The sequence below is a fragment of the Gopherus flavomarginatus genome, chromosome 10, assembly GCF_025201925.1.
Source record: "Gopherus flavomarginatus isolate rGopFla2 chromosome 10, rGopFla2.mat.asm, whole genome shotgun sequence".
NCBI classification, from domain to species: Eukaryota; Metazoa; Chordata; order Testudines; family Testudinidae; genus Gopherus; species Gopherus flavomarginatus.
Window position 1 is genome coordinate 7,176,113 of NC_066626.1, and position 20,403 is coordinate 7,196,515.

A 20,403-nucleotide genomic window follows, 5' to 3' on the forward strand; every position below is an offset into this window, starting at 1 on the left:
CTTCTCAGGGACTTTAAATTGGATGGAAAATCTGTAGACATCTGAGCCTGCCAGGTGTTCCTGCATCTGCTGGTGAGGGGCTGGGGGAATAAAACTGCAAGGGGTTTCATTAAAGAATTGGGCCCAAGAGCCTGCAAGGACTTACACACATGCTATGTTTATGCCTGAGGATTCCTATTGGCGTCAGTGAAGTCTGGCTGTTGAAGTACGTGTGTAAGTCTTTACAGGATTAAGGCCTTGGCTTTTACAAACTACTGAAAACAGTATAGTTAAAGGGAAACGCACCCAGCATGGGTCATTACTGTACAGCGTAAACCATCAAAGCACCATTTGTCTTGTAATGGGTAGCACTACAAACCTATTGGTCAAGAGGCGATGTGGCATTTACTGACAACACAGAAACAGATTTTACTTTGAAATATTTCAGAGACTAAAACGAACATTTTGCAAATTCATGATGGATTTGTTTTATTTTCTAGACATCTGTAGATATTTATAGCTGTTTGTTTGTTGTAGGGCTCTTCATGAGTGTGAGGCTGCTGGCACCGGTAGGTTGAAATGTAAACCTACCAGTTCTGACACTGTCCTTTTGTAATTAAACAAAACAAAGAGGGTTTGGCAGTGTGGCAAATATAAAGGATACATAATTCCATCATTCTGTAACTCTTAGACTGAACGGGTGCATTCTTTACCTGTTGGGAGTCAAATCTTTCTCCTTCTTTTTCTCCTTCTTCTTCCCTTTTTTCTTTTTCTGAGGACCATAAATGTAGACAGCAATTAATGACATAAGTAGTAGGGCTGTAGAACTGAAATTGGAATGGAGATGAAGGCCAAAGCTTGCTGATCCAACTTTAATAATGGAAAAATACAAATGCTGAAGTATTTAGGCTTATCTATGTACTTTTATGTGGTCCTCACCACTATAGTACCTGAGAAATAGATTGTATCCATGCAGCACTCTGTGAGATAGGGAAGTACTATTCCTATTTACAGATGAGAAACTGAGGCACAAGGGAGACTAAGGCCTGGTCTACACTACACATTTAAACCTGTACCGATTTAACGCTGTACCGGCCACACTACGAGGCCCTTTATATCAATATAAAGGGCTCTTTAAATTGGTTTCTGTACTCCTCCCCGCTGAGAGGAGTAGCGCTAAAATCAGTATTACCATATCGGATTAAGGTTAGTGTGGCCGCAAATCGATGGTATTGGCCTCCGGGCAGTATCCCACAGTGCACCACTGTGACCGCTCTGGACAGCAATCTGAACTCGGATGCAGTGGCCAGGTAAACAGGAAAAGCCTCGCGAACTTTTGAATTTCATTTCCTGTTTGCCCAGCGTGGAGCTCTGATCAGCGCGGGTGGCAATGCAGTCCCAAATCCAAAAAGAGCTCCAGCATGGACCCTATGGGAGATACTGGATCTGATCGCTGTATGGGGAGACAAATCTGTTCTATCAGAGCTCCGTTACAAAAGACGAAATACCAAAGCGTTTGAAAAAAATCTCCAGGCTACACCGTGTTGCATGACAAGCGTAACGGAAAGCCAAAGAATCAAATGGATGCTCAGGGAGGGAGGGAGGGAGGGGGTACTGAGGACTCCAGCTATCCCACAGTCCACAGCAGTCTCCGAAAAATATTTACATTCTTGGCTGAGCTCCCAATGCCTGTAGGTTCAAACACATTGTCCGGCGTGGTTCAGGGTATAGCTTGACAATTTACTCCCTCCGCCCCCATGTGAAAGAAAAGGGAAAAAAATCATTTCTTGACTTCTTTGAATGTCACCCTATGTCTACTGAATGCTGCTGGTAGACGCGATGCTGCGGCAGTGAAGAGCAGTATCCGCTCCTCTCCCCTCCCTAATGGCAGATGGTGCAGTAGGACTGCTAGCCGTCCTTGTCATGAGCCTGTGAGTGCTCCTGGCTGGCCTCAAGTAAGGCTGGCCAGGGGCGCCTGGGTAAAAATAGGAATGATTCCCTGTCATTCCCAGTAGATGGTACAGAACGCCTGGTAACTGTCCTCATCATAGCAACTGGGGGCTGAGCTCCATCAGCCCCCTCCCTTTAATGTGTAAAGAAAAGATTCTGTATTGCCTGGACTATCATAGCAGCGGAAGGCTGGGCTCCTCTCCCCTGCACTGCTTAATGTTCTGCTTTGACTGTCATAGCCCTGGGAGGCTGCCTCCCCCTCATTTTATCTCACTAACAAGTCACTGTTTCTTATTCCTGCATTCTTTATAACTTCATGACACAAATGGGGGGGACACTGCCAAGGTAGGTTGGAGGAGGAGGGAAGCAACGGGTGGGGTTGTTGCAGGGGCACCCCCGTGAATGGCATGTAGCTCATCATTTCTGCGGGATCTGACATGAAACAGCTGTGCTCTCTGATACACTGCTTCTCTAGTACACTTGCCCCATATTCTAGGCAGGACTGACTCTATTTTTAGAAACCATAAAGGAGGGAATGACTGTAGGAGTCATTCCCAGTTTTGCCTTTGTGCCCCCGGCCAACCTCAGCCAGGGGCACCCATGATAGCAGCAGACAGTACAGAACGACAGATAACCGTCATCTTACTGCCAATTTACAATGGCAGTAGATGGTACAGAACGACTGATAACCGTCTCTGCTGTCATGCAAAAGGAAATGAATGCTGCTGTGTAGCGCTGCAGTAACGCCTCTGTTAGCAACATCCAGTAGACATACGGTGACAGTCAAAAAAAAAAAAGCTGAACGGGCTCCATGGTTGCCGTGCTATGGCATCTGCCAGGGCAATCCAGGGAAAAAGGGCGTGAAATGATTGTCTGCCGTTGTTTTCCCGGAGGAAGGAAAGAGTGACGACATTTACCCAGAACCACCTGCGACAATGATTTTTGCCCCATCAGGCACTGGGATCTCAACCCAGAATTCCAAGGGGCGGGGGATACTGCGGGAACTATGGGATAGCTACAGAATATCTACCCACAGTGCAATGCTCCGGAAATCGACGCTAGCCTCGGACCATGGATGCACACCGCCGAATTAATGTGCTTAGTGTGGCCGCGTGCACTCGACTTTATACAATCTGTTTTACAAAACCGATTTATGTAAAATCGGAATAATCCTGTAGTGTAGACGTACCCAAAGTGACTTGCCTCAGGTACCATAGGATGGCTGTGGTTGAGCTAGGAATTGAATCCAAGTCCCCTGAGTCCCAGACTAGTGCCCTAACCATTAATCTCCTTCCTACCTCCTCAGGGAAGAAGTAGCATGAGGTCAGGATAACTAGAGCAGGTCTTCACTTGGGATTTTCTCCACAGTAACTGAAGGATTACGAGAAGACTACATATTGTGCAAATGGTTTCCTCACACATTGCAAAACCCCATGGAAAACAAATAAACACAAGGGTGGGAATCTCATATGCTAGTACTCTCCATAGTCATTAGAAGTCACTGGACACAAATCTACTTATGGATTTCAACACAACAATTAACTAAGGACAGCGCCTGGTTAATCCATGTGTGTAACACACAGTGAAGTTAGAGCTTGGTGTAGCAGGCCCAGTCCAGAGAAGAATTTAAGCATGAGCTAATGGGATTGATCATGCTCTGGTCAATAGATTACTTCACACATTAAAAGCCAGGCATGAGCATAAATGATTAGTTTCCTCAGCCCTTGGGAAGAAGAGACTATATAACCTCCTACTCATGCATTTATTTATTATTTTATTCAATTATTCACAAACCCTTATGCAGTGCTCCAGGGGTTGCACATTTAAAATAAAAGCCTATCAAGCTATCTGGAAAATGCTATTGTTCCTGGAGTAAATCAGCACTGATTAGAAATGAATCAATCATAACTGTCTAAAGTATGATCCGGTCATTAGAAAATCTACTGCTCATATAATCGGTTACTGTTCATAATACAATGTAAATAATCTAGATAAACCCAGAGCTATATAGATAAGAGAAAGCTAATATTTTTAATGGCCCTGCATTAGAATAATACAAACATGTCCAAATATGCAGAACTATACCACAGACTTCTTTATGTAAATAGTCCTAGCAGTATGTGGTGGTTTATAGGACAAGAAACATGTTCTACGTTGCACAAACATCTTTAGTGATGGCGTCAGAAAAGTATGTTTCACGCTATAGTAGCAAGTGGGAGATTGCAGAGATACTGGCTCTAATGCAGGGGTGGGCAAACTTTTTGGCCTGAGGGCTACATCAGGGTTTCAAAACTGTCCAGAGAGCTGGGTAGGGAAGGCTGTGCCTCCCCAAACAGCCTGGCCCCTGCCCCCTCCCACTTTACGCCCCCTGACTGCCCCCCTCAGAGCCCCTGACCCATCCAACCCCCCTACTCAGGGACAGTTCCAGGCCCCAGCACGCCAAGCACGTGCTTGGGGTGGCATGCCGCAGGGAGCGCTTTGCTGGCCGCCGGGAGGGTGGCAGGCAGGCAGCCTCCTGCAGGTATGCCTGTGGAGGATCCGCTGGTCCCACGGATCCGGTGGACTTCCCACAGGCATGCCTGTGGAGGGTCTGCTGGTCACGTGGCTTCGGTGGAGCCGCGGGACCAGTGGACCCTCTGCAGGCATGCCTGTGGGAGGTCCACCGAAGCTGAGGGACCAGCAACCGGCAGAGCGCCCCCTGCGGCATGCCGCCGTGCTTGGGGCGGCAAAATGTCTAGAGCCGCTCCTGACCACTCCCTCATGGGCCCCCATGCCCCTAACTGCCCCCCCGGGACTCCACCCCCTATCCAGATGGGTAGCTGCACTGCCCAGCCAGAGCCAGCCATGCCACCGTGCAGTCTAGAGCACCGGGGCAGGCCGGTGGCTCTTGCAGCCCCTCTGCCCAGAGCACTAGCGGCTTGGCAAGCTGAGGCTGTGGGGGAGGCAGTACAGTGGGGGAGGGGCCGGGGGCTAGCCTCCCCAGCTGGAAACTCAAGGGCCGGGCAGAATGGTCCCACGGGCCAGTTGTGGCCCGTGGGCCATAGTTTGCCCACGTCTGCTCTAGCAGGGTATTGCCAGTACTTCCTTGCATTGTTTCTTTATATTTTTTTAGGAAGTTGGAAGAAATTATAACAGCATGGGGACTTATTGGGAAGGTAAGATTTTTTTTCTTTATAAAGACACTGAACATATGCTGAATTTATTGGCCAACTGGTAATTTCTTCAGCGCATTTTCACCAGTAAACTAACTCAAAAGCTTAAAAAAATGTTATATGTAAAAAAATATATTTTCCTAATTGACACCAGTGTTTCTGGGAAATTGGGCAAGCACTGAGATAAGAGGAAATGTGAATTTTAAACCGTGGCTTTCCTACAAAATGTATCTTACTGACAGTTGCTTTTACTATATAGTAAATGTAAACAGGTTGATCAGTTATGAAAACCTATTTGATTTTTACCTTTAAATGTGTCCATCTATTCCATCCCCTAACCCATTTATTCGTGGTTATTTTCCACTTTCTTGCATATCCTCTACTGTATAAGAAACTGCATTTAGTTCTGGTTGAATTAATGGTACCTCGTCTCCATTCCTAAGTGGGGTGTGCACAGGGTCTTGTCTCTTTAATGTGTGATCACTAAGCAGGTTTTGAGCAGTTCAGGTGTTGCTGTAAGCATACACAGAATCAGTTTGCAGCAGGATTGTAGAGCACAATCTTGTAGACACTTTCCCTGCAAGTCAAAATTGCATTGACCATTTCCACTTCATTTGCAATTGTACAGGGTACCTGCCTCAGGTACATCAATTGCTTATGTAGACAAGTAGCATGGAGAAAGTACTTCATGCTTTTTTTATATTTTTAGCTCTTTTAAGTGCAGTTCAGGCCTGGAAACCATGTAACCAGCTTTCTCTGAACCATTTGCAAGTGTTTCATGGACTGCAGCTGGTCCCTAAATGGCAGGTGAAGAAGCTTTTTCTTCTCATGGAGGGCAGCATGGGAACATGCTCACCAACGTATTTGTGCCATGTCATATTACATTAACTCTCAGGGGACATTAGAGAAGAAGGCAACTTTTTAAAAACGATAGAAGCAGCTTCTGAAACTAATCACAGCAGCTAATGTATCTCCTCTACAGATTGCAAATCATACAGCAATGGCCTTGTGCTGCTGCACATTTCCGTAAGTAGTGCAGGGAACCGTGTCTTCACAGCACTGTACCGAAGCACTGAGTATCCTAAGGCTATGTCGACACTGCCCCGCAGTTCAGACTACAGGGCTGCACACCAGAGTGCTGTAACTCCCTTGTGTAGACGCTGCCAGTGCGAATGGAAAGGTTCCTAGTTTGTACGATGTAGTCCAGTCTGAAGGAGGGTTACATTAATGGGAACTATGAACCTTTTTGTTCATGCCCACAATGACCTCACTGGGCAGTTACAGTGCAGCACTTTGGTGTGCACTACTGTTCACACCCCGATAGTCAGAATTGCAAGACAAGCCCTTGGATGCCTCTCCATGCTTTCTGGCTAATGCTGCTGTGGTGTGCTGCCACTCAATGTGTTATGTCAGAGATCAGTTATGAAACCCTTTTATATTGAAACTATGATGCAAGTAACACATGCACACACAATCTGAGCCATTTTCTTTCCTTAAAGTTCACATTAGTTTCTTGCTCATTTTTCCCAATCTTTGCTCAATTAATTTGTGACCAATCTACTAAGAGTGCCTAGAGACCATGACTTGCGAGGCTTAAATGTCCCTGAAATAAAAAACCCAAGGGGAAAAGGCAAAGCCAGGACTTGTGTGTGCAGCAAGTGCGCTATGTCGGTGTAGAGGGCCAGATTCTGATACCCTTATTCGCACTGAATAGCGCCCTCTTCCATGGCAGTCCAAGTGACTATTGAGCAATTTCTAAATCTTGCCACTTTTTCTTCACAATATCTCTAAAATCCTGCTTTTCTCTTCTGGCCATGCAGCCAAGGCCCTCATTATTACTGCAACCTCCTCTTTTCTGGGCTTGACTGGCACACTTCAAGTCTATGTAGCATGGATTTTCAGTAAGTCACTTCTGAAAATTGTACCCCTCATTAAAGTCTTCAGATTACTAAGGCAATTAAATAGGGTGGGGCTGTTAGAATCCTAATAATGTTGACTCTTGCCTTCATTCCCAGCCTGCACCATCCACCAGTCCGCTCTTCCGTATGCATGGGGCGAATTCTCTGATGCAGTTAAAACTGACAGTATCTTCCTTTAAATCCATCCTTAAAATTCACTTCTCCCTGCTGCTTACAAACCTTGTCTGCTCATTATGGCTGCACAGGTGACAAGGTGTGACTATGCCTCTTTTCCACCTCTACAGTCAATTAAAAATAACCTTCAATCTATTTAACTACCAAGCTGGATCAATTCTTCAAAAGATTCATTTGCTTCAGTGTTGCATTCTCATCTCTATCCTCTGCCTGTTGATGTGTCTAGCTTGTAAGCCCTACAGGGGCCCAAGAATGATGTCTCTTCAGTGTTTGTACAGGGCCTGCAATCCTTATGAGAGCTTTTGGCTATTACTTTAGTATAAATATTTAACAGTAATAAAATATTTTAAAGGGACTCTTATGGAGTAAGGCGCTGTTTAGCCTAAGTAAGGGTATCTGAGTCTGGCCCAGAATAAGAAGTGATTTGGTTTCTTACCCATCATGCCTGGCTGACTGATGTATTTTCATCACAGCCTAATGGCTAATATTCCAAAATCTAATCCGCCTGCCCTTTGAGTGTGAGGCAGCAGGTGAATATTTAGGGTCCTTCTAAAACTATTGGGCCAAATGAAACTCTGGTGTAACTCCACCGACAGGATAAAATGGCCTGTTATCTTCTGAGGGAATGTAAGTGATTTTGCTGATTTTTTTTTTAGACTGTTAAATGGTATTTAAAAGTCCTGAAATCAAAGGCAAGGCTCTGCTTGGAGGTAAACTGTGTGAAGTAGGAGGGCTAACAGCTTCCTTCTGGATTTTAATGGGATGTCTGAAAGAATCCAACTTGTAAAGTCGAAGGTCCTGTTTAAGGAAAAAAATATATATTCATCTAAACAGTTTTGCAGGGAGAAACAGTCCGTTTCCTTACAATGGGCTTCCTAAGAGTTCAATCTCAATGGTGCTTACACATCTCAACGCATGTCAAGCTGAGCTGCCTCAGAAAAGGGAATTCTGGGAAAGATGTATGTCAGGAGTGTTTCCTGATGGATTGAGAGATTTCCTTTTTCTAATTCTTAGCATTTTTTTTTTTTACCTGTGACTACTTATTCTAATGTGCCACTACAGAGACTGCAATGGTGCTTTTGACCTGCACATCAATTCCTAGTGTGTATATTTCCTAGGACCAAAGAGGAACAGCACTAAGATCTGCGGGCTTGCTGTGAATGGCAGTTACAAAGCAAATAGAAAAAAAATCTTTCTAAAAGCTGCAGTAAGGATTCTCAAGAAAAACAGCCTCACGGAAATGGAGCATGCCCCAACGAAAGAACATGAACTCTGCTTTTCAGTATTCAGCTTGACAAGACATTATGCTCACTGCCAACTTCGCACTGGTAACTGGACATAGAAACAAGGGTCTGTCTCTATAGTAGTTGTCTTGGGAATGCTGTTTCCAAGGCAGGTTAACCCCCTTGAAAATTTTTTTTTACATCTGGCATCACTTAGTCTTCACTGGCACCATGAAATCTAGAAACATACCCTAGTTTGTATCACCTGCTCCAGAGGCCCTGGCTCTCTAGAAAAAGCGCTGGATAGGTCTGCCAACCGTGGCCCTTGATCAGACAGAAGGGTTACTATTGAATAATTAAGTACTCTTCATCAGTGAGTTGGCAAGCTGCTTCCTAACTGCTCCTAGTCTACATTATGCCCATTATAGAAATCCAAATTCTCAAAAATGCAGTCTAAGGTCCATAGGCCTCACAACAGTGACTCAGTGTGTATGAACTGGGGGATATTGTGTACACAAATGAGATCAGAGGTGTCTTAACTGCCATGTGTGCATGCAACTATCCATTTTGTGTGCTGAATCACTGTAACGTCACATGCATTTTTGTGCATTGCTTCCTTCTCTTCAAAATTACCCTGACATTATTTTAATTGAGTTCATATAGTATTCATAGATCAATTTTCAAAGATGCATCAACCTAGATTTATTTAATTGTCCTTGTAATTTTTTTTGTCAGGTGCAAAGAGCTTTCTAAATTTCCAAAAGGGCTGAGATCTTACTAGAAGTCCTGGAGATGAAGGTATTGGCATGCACAAACAAGTCCAAGAGTGAAACTTCAGCACAAGATTAGGGTTTGCTATTTGCCTTCAGCGTTTTAAATTGAAATGCTGATTCCGCCTGTAAATGCTGAATGCCTGCTGTACAGATGTTGTTTGGAATGTAAATCATTCGGTAAAATAAAAATGCACATGCAATTCAAAGGAACATGCAGTTGTGAAGTTCTCTGCCTGCTGTAATGCTGTGAAACTAGATGTCAACGCTATATGTCAGCACTCAAGTTGTGCTAGAACACTTCAGAATGCTGTTCTGGTACTTTTTTAGGAGCTGGAATGGTGTTCTGGCACTTCCCTTGGGTCTGGGCCAGGCAGCATCTTTCCCTCCTCAGCTGCAGTATGTCAGGCCATCCGGTGCCATTGGCAGGCCAAAACAAGGGGTGCTGGACAGTGGGTCAGTGGAAGGAGCTGGGGACACTACAGCCAGGAGCGGGCAAAGGAGCATAGAAGTGAGGTGGGAGATGTCGGGAGTCAAGTAGCAGGGCCATTCAGACAGCAGAATCCCCCATAGGGAGCAGGAGTCAGGCACAGCTAGGAGATGTGGGAGCAGGACAACGGCAGGGAATCAATCTCCTGCTCCACTGGACCTGGACCTCTCCCAGCTCCCCCACCGCCTTCATCCTAGCTCCCTCTGCTCCCTCCTGGGGCCTCCCACTGCTCTGCATTCCAGCACTTATTTTTTTAGGACTCCAGCACTGCTATATTTGCTGCGTTTTAATGGGTCAAATACACTAAAGTAATTTATGCTGCTAACTTATTTCCTTTTCCTAAATAAATGTGGTTTAATTGCATTAAATTCTTCAATGCTGAGCAGAATATATTTAAATAATATTTACTAAAATGCACACATCTGTGTGTCAGTCAGTTCAGATACTTGAATAATTAGACCAAGATTTGCAAAAGTGACTAGTGATTTTAGTTGTCTTAGTTTTTGGGTGTCCATTTGCAGACAACTTAAAGGGACCTGCTTTCTGAATGGAGGAGACTCAGTCCATGGAAAATCTACTAGCTCCCAGTCCCATGCCTTAATTACAAGACCATCATATTAACCTGGATCAATCAGACTCACAATATATGGTCTGATTTTCAAAAGTGAAGAGCACCCTCCACTTCTGTTGGCTTCAGCTGGAGCTGTGCTTTCAGCGTACTCTTAAAAATCAGATCAATATTGTGGAGTTGTTCCCTCAGAATGGTTTGCCTGGCTCTAAAATATAAATTAAAATAAAAGTGTAAGGATTGGTCAACATTGAAATCTAAAAAAACTACAAAGAACCCAAAACAAAGCTGCCTAAGAAATCAGCTTACATGTAAGGTGGTTTTGACCTCTTGTGACCCAAGATTCACTTAAAAACTCACAGAAGGAGTATCGCTATTGACTTTAATGGGGGTAGGATTTCTTCCTTGGTATTTAGGGGTAGAGAATTGTGATGCATGCTGGCTTCCCATCTTTTGCTGCACTCACCTTCTTTCCACCTTTTTTACTCTTTTTCCGTTTTTTGTCCTTCTCTCTGTCCACTGCCAGTTTCAGATTCTTCAATTCCTGTCGCATCAGCTCATCAACCTATTCAGACAGGCACAAGGTTGAATTTTTTCCTTAGTTTTTCCATGCTGCAGCCATGCACCTGAAATCACTCTGTAGACAAATATTCAGCCAAACATTTAAGGAAAAGACTGGATAGGGCAAGGTCTAGATGTCAGGGCCAGGTCTTACAACCATAGAGAAACCCATGCCGGCAAGAACCATTCTTATAAATGTCCTATTGTTGTTGTAAGCACACCTGCACTCTGATCTCCTCCTCCACTTCTTTCCGCTTCTCCTCTTTGATCAATTCTGGGTCATACTCCTGGAGGAAATTCCATCGCTCATCTCTGTTCTGCCAAATGTCTGTTATCCAAAAGCAAAGAAAAGGGGCAAAAAGTTAGAGGAGACATTGGTTTTTTAGATGTTGTTGAAAAAAACCAGGGTAGTTGAAATCATTATTAATTATATGTAAGTAGCAGACCCTAGAGACCCCAAGCAAGATCAGAGCACTATGTGCTAGGTTATGTGAAACTCAAGGTTAACCTTTTTTGCCTTGTATTGTAGTTTGGTATTGGATTTCAGGGGGCCAGTAATGGATATCGAGGTTGTCACTTAGAAGTTGCAAGTCCTAATCGCTAGAGCATCATTGCTTGTGTTTTTCACTTGCAACCTTAAGGAGTAATGATATAAAATGAGTTTGATCATGTCACTGTACTTTGGAATCCCTTCACTGACTCCCTCTTACTTACTGTATGAAGTTTTAAACTGTAGTCATGGGGAAGTCACAAATATCTCCTACCCAAGGAGCCTACAGTCTAAAAGACGGACACAAAAAAGATAAGGCAAGCTGTGGGACCAGAGGCATGGGTTAATTTAAAACATTAACTCCTCATCATCCTCATTCTCCCTTGCCTGGTTATATAATACAAAGTTGCATTAAATACAATAGAATGAGAGGGCATTTGACTGATGTGGGATAACATTTGTGCCTCACAGGCTATGTCTACACTACCGTGGTAAGTCGACCTACGCTATGCAACTCCAGCTACGTGAATGATGTAGCTGGAATCGATGTACCTTAGGTTGAGTTACCATGGGGTCTACAACATGGGGGGTTGATGGGAGAAAATCTCCCGTCGACTTATCTTACTCTTCTTGTTGGGAGCAGAGTAGAGAGGTCAACTGGAGAGCGATCTGTTGTCGATTTGGCAGGTCTTTACTAGACCCACTAAATCGACTGCCGGTGGATTGATCTCAGAGCCTTGATCCCCTCTGCAGTGTAGACCTGCCCAGAGAAGAAGTGAGTTTTGGGAGTAATTTGAATGACGATGAGGTGTGGGCCTGGACCACTGGCTTGGGAAGCCATTCCACACATAAGGGACAGCACAGACAAAGGCATGAAGATGGGAGTGTGAGATGGAAGGGGCAGTGAGGCTGGCATCATTGGTGGGGCAAAGGGGAACAAGATAAAAATAGGATCCAGCACATACAGGTGCAGCAGAGCTATGCAGAACTTTGAAGGTGAGGGCAAGAAGTTTAAACGTCATATCGTAAGCAAGGGGGAGGCAGTGGAGGGATTCCAAAAAAGAGTCATGTAGTCCAATGGACATTACATCACTACTTTTTAATGTTGCATGGGACAAACACAAGAAATAAACAACTACATTTGAGGGAGGGAAAGCGAGAAGAGCAAGTCTATGGCAAAATTTCTTTTTATAATAAAGTACCTAATGATTTTACTTTGTGAATATTTTTAATGAAAACTACCTTTTGTTTTCCAGAAAAGTAAACTGAAATTTGGAAAGCCCTGTATTCGTTTGAATACTGTGGTATGAACAAAGGACACAAATTTAACAAGGGAAACTCCTCATCCCCTCTTTCAATAGATTGAATTAATTTTAAAAGGACAACTCCATACCTTGAGTTTCCCTACATTCCACACCCTGATAATATCTTTATAATGACAGCTGATCTCCAGCAGTATGCACTGATTCAATTTCCAGATGATTTAAAATTAGTTTTCTACCTTAAAACATAGACTCCGTTATGAAGCTGTTTTTCATGGGCTACTCTTTTCACTAAGACACTATAAACTGAGAAAGGTATTCATAGCACCCACAGGAGATCATGCAAGGTTTATTCTAGTTAATATAATACACGCTGCTATCTACTGCTTCTGAGAATTCTCTTGGATTCCAATTATGTGCAAAATTTGTGTAGTTTTACACACAGGGAATAGTTTTTGCAGGTGAAGAGTCCTAATTTTATAACTAAAAATGGTAATGATTAAGGATGACAGTGGATTTTTGGTAACGAGGAAAGGAACAAAAAGGTATAGACGTCAATTTCTTGAAATGACTCCAGGCCTGTCAAGTAACATGACAGATACCACATAATATTTCAACAGGAAAGGTTGACTTGCCCTAGTTAGAAGGCACGTCCCCCAGGGTTACCCTAGTTTGGAATTTCAGCCTTGGGGAAAGAAGATATTACATAGAAGAGATGTGAATTTTTAAACACTTTCCTGGCTGGGTCAACAGGTTGCAAGTGCTATGTTTTCACAGGAGTGTTAAGCTTTAGGTATTTATTTTTCATAGACTGAGCCACACTTTTTATTTTATTTTTCATAATTGTTTGTCGTTCTGTGCATGGATTAGTGGGTAATAGGCTCTCCAGACAAATCAGTGACAGCCTTCTTCCTGCACCTTAGCCAATAGGCTTTATTGATATTACTTGGCAACTGGCTCACTGAGGACTAAATTGGTCACTAGGTTAGAGGTCTCTAATTTTAGAAGATAGAGGTGAAAGTAAGTCGGTCCAGTCCAGTACGGCATACCGGCAAGTTCATTTTAAAGCAAGGTCGGAAGATTAAGGACATGATGTTTTCACTGAGTGGTCAAAAGTGCATGGTGTTCAGTTACATATAGGGCCATTTAAGTATGGGAGTGTGTGCATGTTTTTGTGAAGTGCCGTTGAATCATCTTTTTGAAATGCATATAGCTTTCTCTAGATTCATCTTTTTTCTCTATCTCTACAGGGCTGCTATCAGGCTGCCCTTTGGGCTCACATGGCTGTCAGCGTCAGCACTTATAGTGCACTTGCTCAGACTCAGAAACCTTCGCCTTTTTAATGTAGGAAACATTATTTAGTGTTAATATTTTAATTGCAGAGAGCAGCCAGGGTCAATGTTGGGGGATGCTTAATCATCACACTCTTATGGAAACTTTCAGCCGCTTGGTGACAGGGTTTGAGATCTTTCAACGCAAGATAAACATGAAGTCATGTCACCACAGCGTACAGTACTGTCAAACACATAGGAAGCATTGTCCAGTGGTTAGAGGACTGGGCTGGGCTATAGGAGCCCCAGATTCAATCCTGCTCTGTCACAAACATCCTGTGTGACCCTGGGCAAGTCATTTAGCCTGTCTGTTCTCTGTAAAATGAAGGTAATAGCCCTGCCCTACAAGGGTCTTGTGAGGATAAATACATTAAGAATATGAGGTGCTCAGTGATAGAGGCCATATAAGTGCCTTTAGTAGGTAGAATATCACAAGAACAAATTATTGCTTGTGCCACAACTTGAAGTTGTGCAAGTAGTACTTTCACAGTGTTCTGGGAGAGGTTGCTTTCCTATATACAGTGTGTGTGTGTGTGTGTGTGTGTGTGTGTGTGTGTGTGTGTGTGTGTGTGTGTGTGTGTGTGTGTGTAAAATGTGTTTTTAAGTGGATGTTAAGGTTCCCAAAATGTTTCCATTGTAAGCATCTGCTTTTGGTCACTCAGAATAATGCTTACCTATTAGATTGAAATTTTCTAGGCTTATTCACTGCTAAAGGTGAGTTTTCCTCAAAATTTCTATAGACAATAGTTAAGAACTTTCAAGCAAGGGGAGAGTGAAAAAAAATCCAATATTAAAAAACTGTGACCTTTTCAGAGTCACTCTACCATCTATCTGATTTGATTCTTGAGATTTTGAAAAATTGCGCTTCACACGTGAGCAGTACATTTTTGGCTGTTGGTAATTTAAATGAGGATTGCAGAGCGTACTAAGTGAAGATAGAGTACGTTATGCTTACCTGTAGAAGGATAAAGCTATGTAATAAACTATACTGAATCATAGACTCATAGAATAGAATCATAGGACTGGCAGGGACCTCAGGAGGTCATCTAGTCCAGGCCCCTGCATTCATGGCAGGACTAAGTATCTAGACCATGCCTGACAGCTGTTTGTGAAGGTTAGCTGTGAATGAGCTGGGGGATGTGCAGTTTGTAGAAATTAGTAACTTTTTGAAAAGCAGTGAAATGTGCATGATCATAACCAGACTTTTGGTTCAGATCATCTCAATCCACAAGTGGCAACGATAAAAGAAGTGAGGCAAAGCTTAACTAGCGTGACCAGACAGCAAGTGTGAAAAATCGGGATGGGGGTAGGGGGTAAGAGCCTATATAAGAAAAAATAAAGACTGTCCCTATAAAATCGGGACTTTTGGTCACCCTAAGCTTAACAGCTCTGGATACTTTACCGTGAATACATTAAGCTTGGACATTCCCATAGCTATCCTTTGAATCTCGTTGGAGTTACTGTTCCCTCTCTAAGGATTTCTGGATGTGCTACAAATTGGTTAAATCTGAATCCCAGGCTGTAGTTTCAATTTACCCCAAATGGATTCTAGCAGTGTCTCTTGCCTACACAAGCTCATTGTTAAGTGCTCCTGGAGGCGTTTTCAGTGCATAGGGTAGTCACAATGTGTCATATAATTTATCAAGACTCTAAACCTGCATATTTGGAGCCCCTACAAGTGTATCCTGTTAGGGAGGATTTAAGAAGGAACATACCTTGGCTACACATACAATTTATGGCAACATGTACACATCTGTTTTCAGTTACACTTTTGACAATTAACTTGCCCCTATCAGCTCTCAAGCAGAAGTAATAATAAATGGACATTTTTTTGAAAGGGCTAGCTGTGAGATTTGGGAAGTCTCTCTCCCCCCATCCCATCCATATCATGGAGTCAGTACTCTTAACCCAACCATGCATATTAACCTAAATATTTTAAACTATTTAACTCCTCCCTCACCCCTCCAGTGATGCACACACCACTTACAAAGGTATGTGAATGGAGCATGCTGTTTTGTATTTCCACCTTTTACATTTGTAGCTGAGCAATGTTTTCAGTACAGCTGTAGACAATCAGTATACAAAATTTCTGAGGAATTAACAGGTAGAATTCGGGGCAGCATGGAGATGCATTGCCCCAGAAGGAGTTCCAGGACATCTTCTGGCCCTCAGGGATCAGTAAGGGACCACTGTGCATGCTCTCACACAAGCCTAACCCATCCCATTTTCTCCCTGCCCCTTATGCAGAGGCTGGTGTCGGCAATGCTGCTAGCCCTGAGTGCAAGGATTCCTATTGTTGTTGCAGGATGGGGACACACTTCTTGTGCCCTCTGCCTCCATTTTGTGCCTATGCAAGGACAAGATCCAAAGTGGCCCCAAACATGCTTAGCAGCACACACAAAACACTCCTTGCAAATTAAGGAGCAATTTCTTTGGTTCTCACATCTGTGCAACTCCTGTTGATTTCAGTGGGAGCTGTATGTGTGCATTCAAGGGCTTTGAGCTCTCCTTTGATTCTTACCATGAAGCAACTCTCCATGATTTATAATTTACAAGAGAAATTCCATGAGTTAACAAGGTAGAGGCCGGGCAGTACTCCGCTGATTACAACTCATTTTCAAATTGATAACTTCTTTTTCCCACGGCTGACCTGAGGCAACTCAGTGGGAGTGATTGCATAACAACAAAGGGTTTCAGGTGAGGAATTCAGCAAGTCAGTAACACTGCAGAGTGTTAAGAAGAAAAAGATTAAAAAAAAACCCTTTCTCACAGTGAACGTAGGCACGGAAGTAGTGACAGCGAAACTCAAACTTTTACTTCAGAGTTTGGTCTCAGGAGTTCCAAGGTCAGATAGCTGTAGCTTATTTGCACCTTTGAGGCCTTACACTGGCTCATGAGCCAAACTTTCTATTCAGCCTCTTACCTCAAGACAGGGCCACCCGGGTGGGGGGGGGCAAGTGGGGCAATTTGCCCCAGGCCCCTCAGTGGCCTCCATGAGAGTTTTTCAGGGCCCCTGGAGTGGGGTTCTTCACTTGCTCCAGGGGCCCTGGAAAACTCTCGCACTCCAGGTCTTTGGTGGCAGGGGGTCCTTCCACTCTGGGACCCACCTCCAAAGTGCCTTGAAGACCCGTGGCAGGATGTCCTTCTGCCCTGGGACCTGCCACAGAAGTGCCGGGTCTTTGGCGGCAATTCGGCGGTGGGGGCACTCCGCTGCTCTAGACCCCAGGCCTCCTGAACCCTCTGGGCAGCCCTGCCTCAAGAGACTCTTGATCCTCCTGGTTGGGGGAGTCTTGGAGTATATCTTCAAAGTGAAGAAAAACCTGCACCTGGCTTATGCTAGCTGTGTCATAAACCTAGTCCCAGATTTGGACCTTAGCGTCCAAAATATGGAGGTTAGCATGAAAACCTCCAAGCTTAGTTACCAGCTTGGACCTGGTAAAGCTGCCACCACCCAAAAAATTAGAGTGTTTTGGGGCACTCTGGTCCCCCCAAAAACCTTCCCTGGGGACCCCAAGACCCAAATCCCTTGAGTCTCACAACAAAGGGAAATAAACCTTTTCCCTTCCCCCCTCCAGGTGTTCCTGGAGAGACACACAGAAGCAAGCTCCGTGAATCTAAACAGAGGGAGTCCACCCTCTCTATTTCCAGTCCTGGAAACACAAGCACTTCCCTCTTCACCCAGAGGGAATGTAAAGTCAGGCTAGTAAATCTAACACACACAGATTTCCCCCTGACTTCTTCCTCCCACCAATTCCCTGGTGAGCTGCAGACTCAATTCCCTGGAGTTCCCCACTAAAGAAAAACTCCAACAGGTCTTAAAAGAAAGCTTTATATAAAAAGAAAGAAAAATACATACAAATGGTCTCTCTGTATTAAGGTGACAAATACAGGGTCATTTGCTTAAAAGAAATATGAATAAACAGCCTTATTCAAAAAGAATACAATTCAAAGCACTCCAGCAACTATAGACATGTAAATACAAAAGAAAAAACAATAACCCCTATTGTTTTTATGATCTCTGTACTCACAACTTGGAAACAGAAGATTAGAAAGTAGGAAATAGAAATCCCCTCATAGCCGAGAGAGAGTCAGACAGAAGACCAAGAACAAAGGACTCACACACAAACTTCCCTCCACCCAGAGTTGAAAAAATCCTGTTTCCTGATTGGTCCTCTGGTCAGGTGCTTCAGATACTTATTTCCAGGTGAAAGAGACGTTAACCCTTAGCTATCTGTTTATGACAAGCTGACCTGGACTCCCTGGGCTAGGTGACTTGGGCTCGCTGGGCTTGGGCTGCAGGGCTGTTTCATTGCTGTGTCGACTTCTTGTCTTGGGCTGGCACCCAGGCTCTAGGGACCTGCGAGCAGGGCCGCTGCAAGGAAGTTTTGTGCCCTAGGCGAAACTTTCACTTGTGCCCCCGCCCTCCAGCCCTGCGGCAGGTCCCTGCCCCCCCTTCACCCTGAGGCACCCCCACCCCTGCAGCAGCTCCCCCCCTGCCCTGAGGCCCCCCCCGGAGCTGTGCAGCACCTCGCCACCCTAACTCACCTCTGCTTTGCGTCCTCCCCAAGCGCGCAGCCCTGCTCTAATTTTCCTCCCAGGTTTACAGCACCAAACAGCTGATTGTTTCTGCAAGCCTGGGAGGCAGGAGAAGTGGAGCAGCGACCGCGTGCTCTGGGAGGAACTGCTGTAAAAAAAAAATTGAGGGCACCACTTTTTGGTGCCCCCAAATCTTGGCGCCCTAGGCAACCTCCTAGTTTGCCTTAATGGTAGCACCGGCCCTGCCTGCGAGGTGGGAGTGTCCCAAAGTTTGGACTTTAACCCAAACCCAGAAGTCTATGCAGCAATGAAACAGCTCTGCAGCCTGAGTTGGCTGGCCAGCCACGGGTTTTTTTTGCTATGTAGAAATACTCTTGGTAGCTCCTTTGAGTAGCTAGGGTATGAGTTGCAGAGATTTGGATAGCGAAAAGGAGACAAGTGTGGAGGAAGGGGGAGAACAGAGCTGGTTGAAAATTTTTGAAAAATACTGAGAGAAATTGAGAGAAACTGCTGAGTTTCAGTTCATCTGCAAATTTGACACCATCAGCTCAGGATTAAACAAAGACTGTGAATGGCTTGCCAACTACAAAACCAGTTTCTCCTCCCTTGGCTTTCACACCTCAACTGCTAGAAGAGGGCCTCATCCTCCCTGATTGAACTAACCTCATTATCTCTAGCCTGCTTCTTGCTTGCATATATATACCTGCCCCTGGAAATTTCCACTACATGCATCTGACAAAGTGGGTATTCACTCATGAAAGCTCATGCTCCAAAACGTCTGTTAGTCTATAAGGTGCCACAGGACTCTTTGCTGAAAAATACTGGAAAATTTCAAACTTTTTTTTTTTAATCAAAAATGTTGTTAAAAGTTTTCATTTGCCAAAAGCAGAGTTTTCTGTAAACAAAAAACTTCGATGTCAGTTTGACTAATCATTTTGACTTCAAAAAAAGTTGCAAAAAATCTTTGCAGGAAGCACAAACATTTAAATCAACTGCTTTTTGAAAAAAAAAATCTCCATTTTGAAAAGCTCTCTTTCTACATCCAATCTTTTCCTTCAGAAAATGTTGACCAACTGTAGTGTGGAAGAGTGTGTATCAACAGCCTTGTCAATGAATGAGAGGGCAAAGAAGGTAAGAAATGTAAGGAATGTGGTTGTAACTGCTAGATAGAGCTTTCCATTTAGTGGCCAGTCAATACTATACATAAGCACAGATGACTTTTCTGAAATAAAAATTACAAAAAATTAAAGCGCTTACAGATGCACTACAAATACTTTGGGCCTGATTCTGCCACCTTTCCTAGCACTGAGTAGCACTTTACTTTAATAACCGTCCTCTTGAAATCAAAGTGTCTAGTCACAGAGTACAGCCGTGATCTTGCGCCTATAGTGAGAGCAACTGCTTTGACTGCATACTGTCAGCTGTATGATCGGAGACAAAGGCCTGAGTCAGGGTATTGGAATCTGGTCCTTGCTTTATGATGTCCAGAAAGGTCAAAAATCAACTACAGGTGCAGGAGGAATCCCCTTCCAAATTTGACTTTGTCTAAACTTGCACTTCTGTAATGTTCCATGCTTTAGTTTGATGTTACATGGATGGCATCCAATCTAAGTTTAATTAGAAGAAGACTCCAACTATGATTATTATCTCCCTCTACTGACCTTTATATTGGTTGTTTCCTTCCTCCATTATAGGGAGGAAGTTACTAGGAGCCATTTTCCAGCCCTCCTCTTCTTCCTGTGTGAAGAAAATATAGAATATCATTGTATTAATCACCGAATAGACAGCTATTAAAAAGACAAGGTCACAGAATAATGAAAAATGGGATCAAGCATAGTTTTAATTCACAAGTGATTATCAAAAAGTTATTTGGTGAAAATTGTTGGATGAGACCCCTGAACTAAATCATATTTTTCAAGCTGATCATATGGTTGGACTTCATCCACAGAGATTGAGACAGTTCATGTTCAAAACCAGTTGGGTCACATTAATTTAAAA

At 43.8% G+C, this 20,403-nt stretch overlaps 1 protein-coding gene across 2 annotated transcripts in view; it reads right to left on the reverse strand.

The window, feature by feature from the left end:
- Window positions 1-20,403, reverse strand: part of IQCA1 (IQ motif containing with AAA domain 1) — a 160,434-nt gene that overhangs the window by 39,560 nt on the left and 100,471 nt on the right. For both annotated transcript variants that reach the window (XM_050916495.1, XM_050916494.1), the window contains exons 9-12: window positions 20,067-20,142; window positions 11,008-11,114; window positions 10,692-10,790; window positions 693-751 (exon numbers count right to left, since the gene is read on the reverse strand). In XM_050916495.1, coding sequence (XP_050772452.1) covers window positions 693-751; window positions 10,692-10,790; window positions 11,008-11,114; window positions 20,067-20,142 — 341 coding nt within the window. The remainder of the gene's footprint in view (window positions 1-692; window positions 752-10,691; window positions 10,791-11,007; window positions 11,115-20,066; window positions 20,143-20,403) is intronic.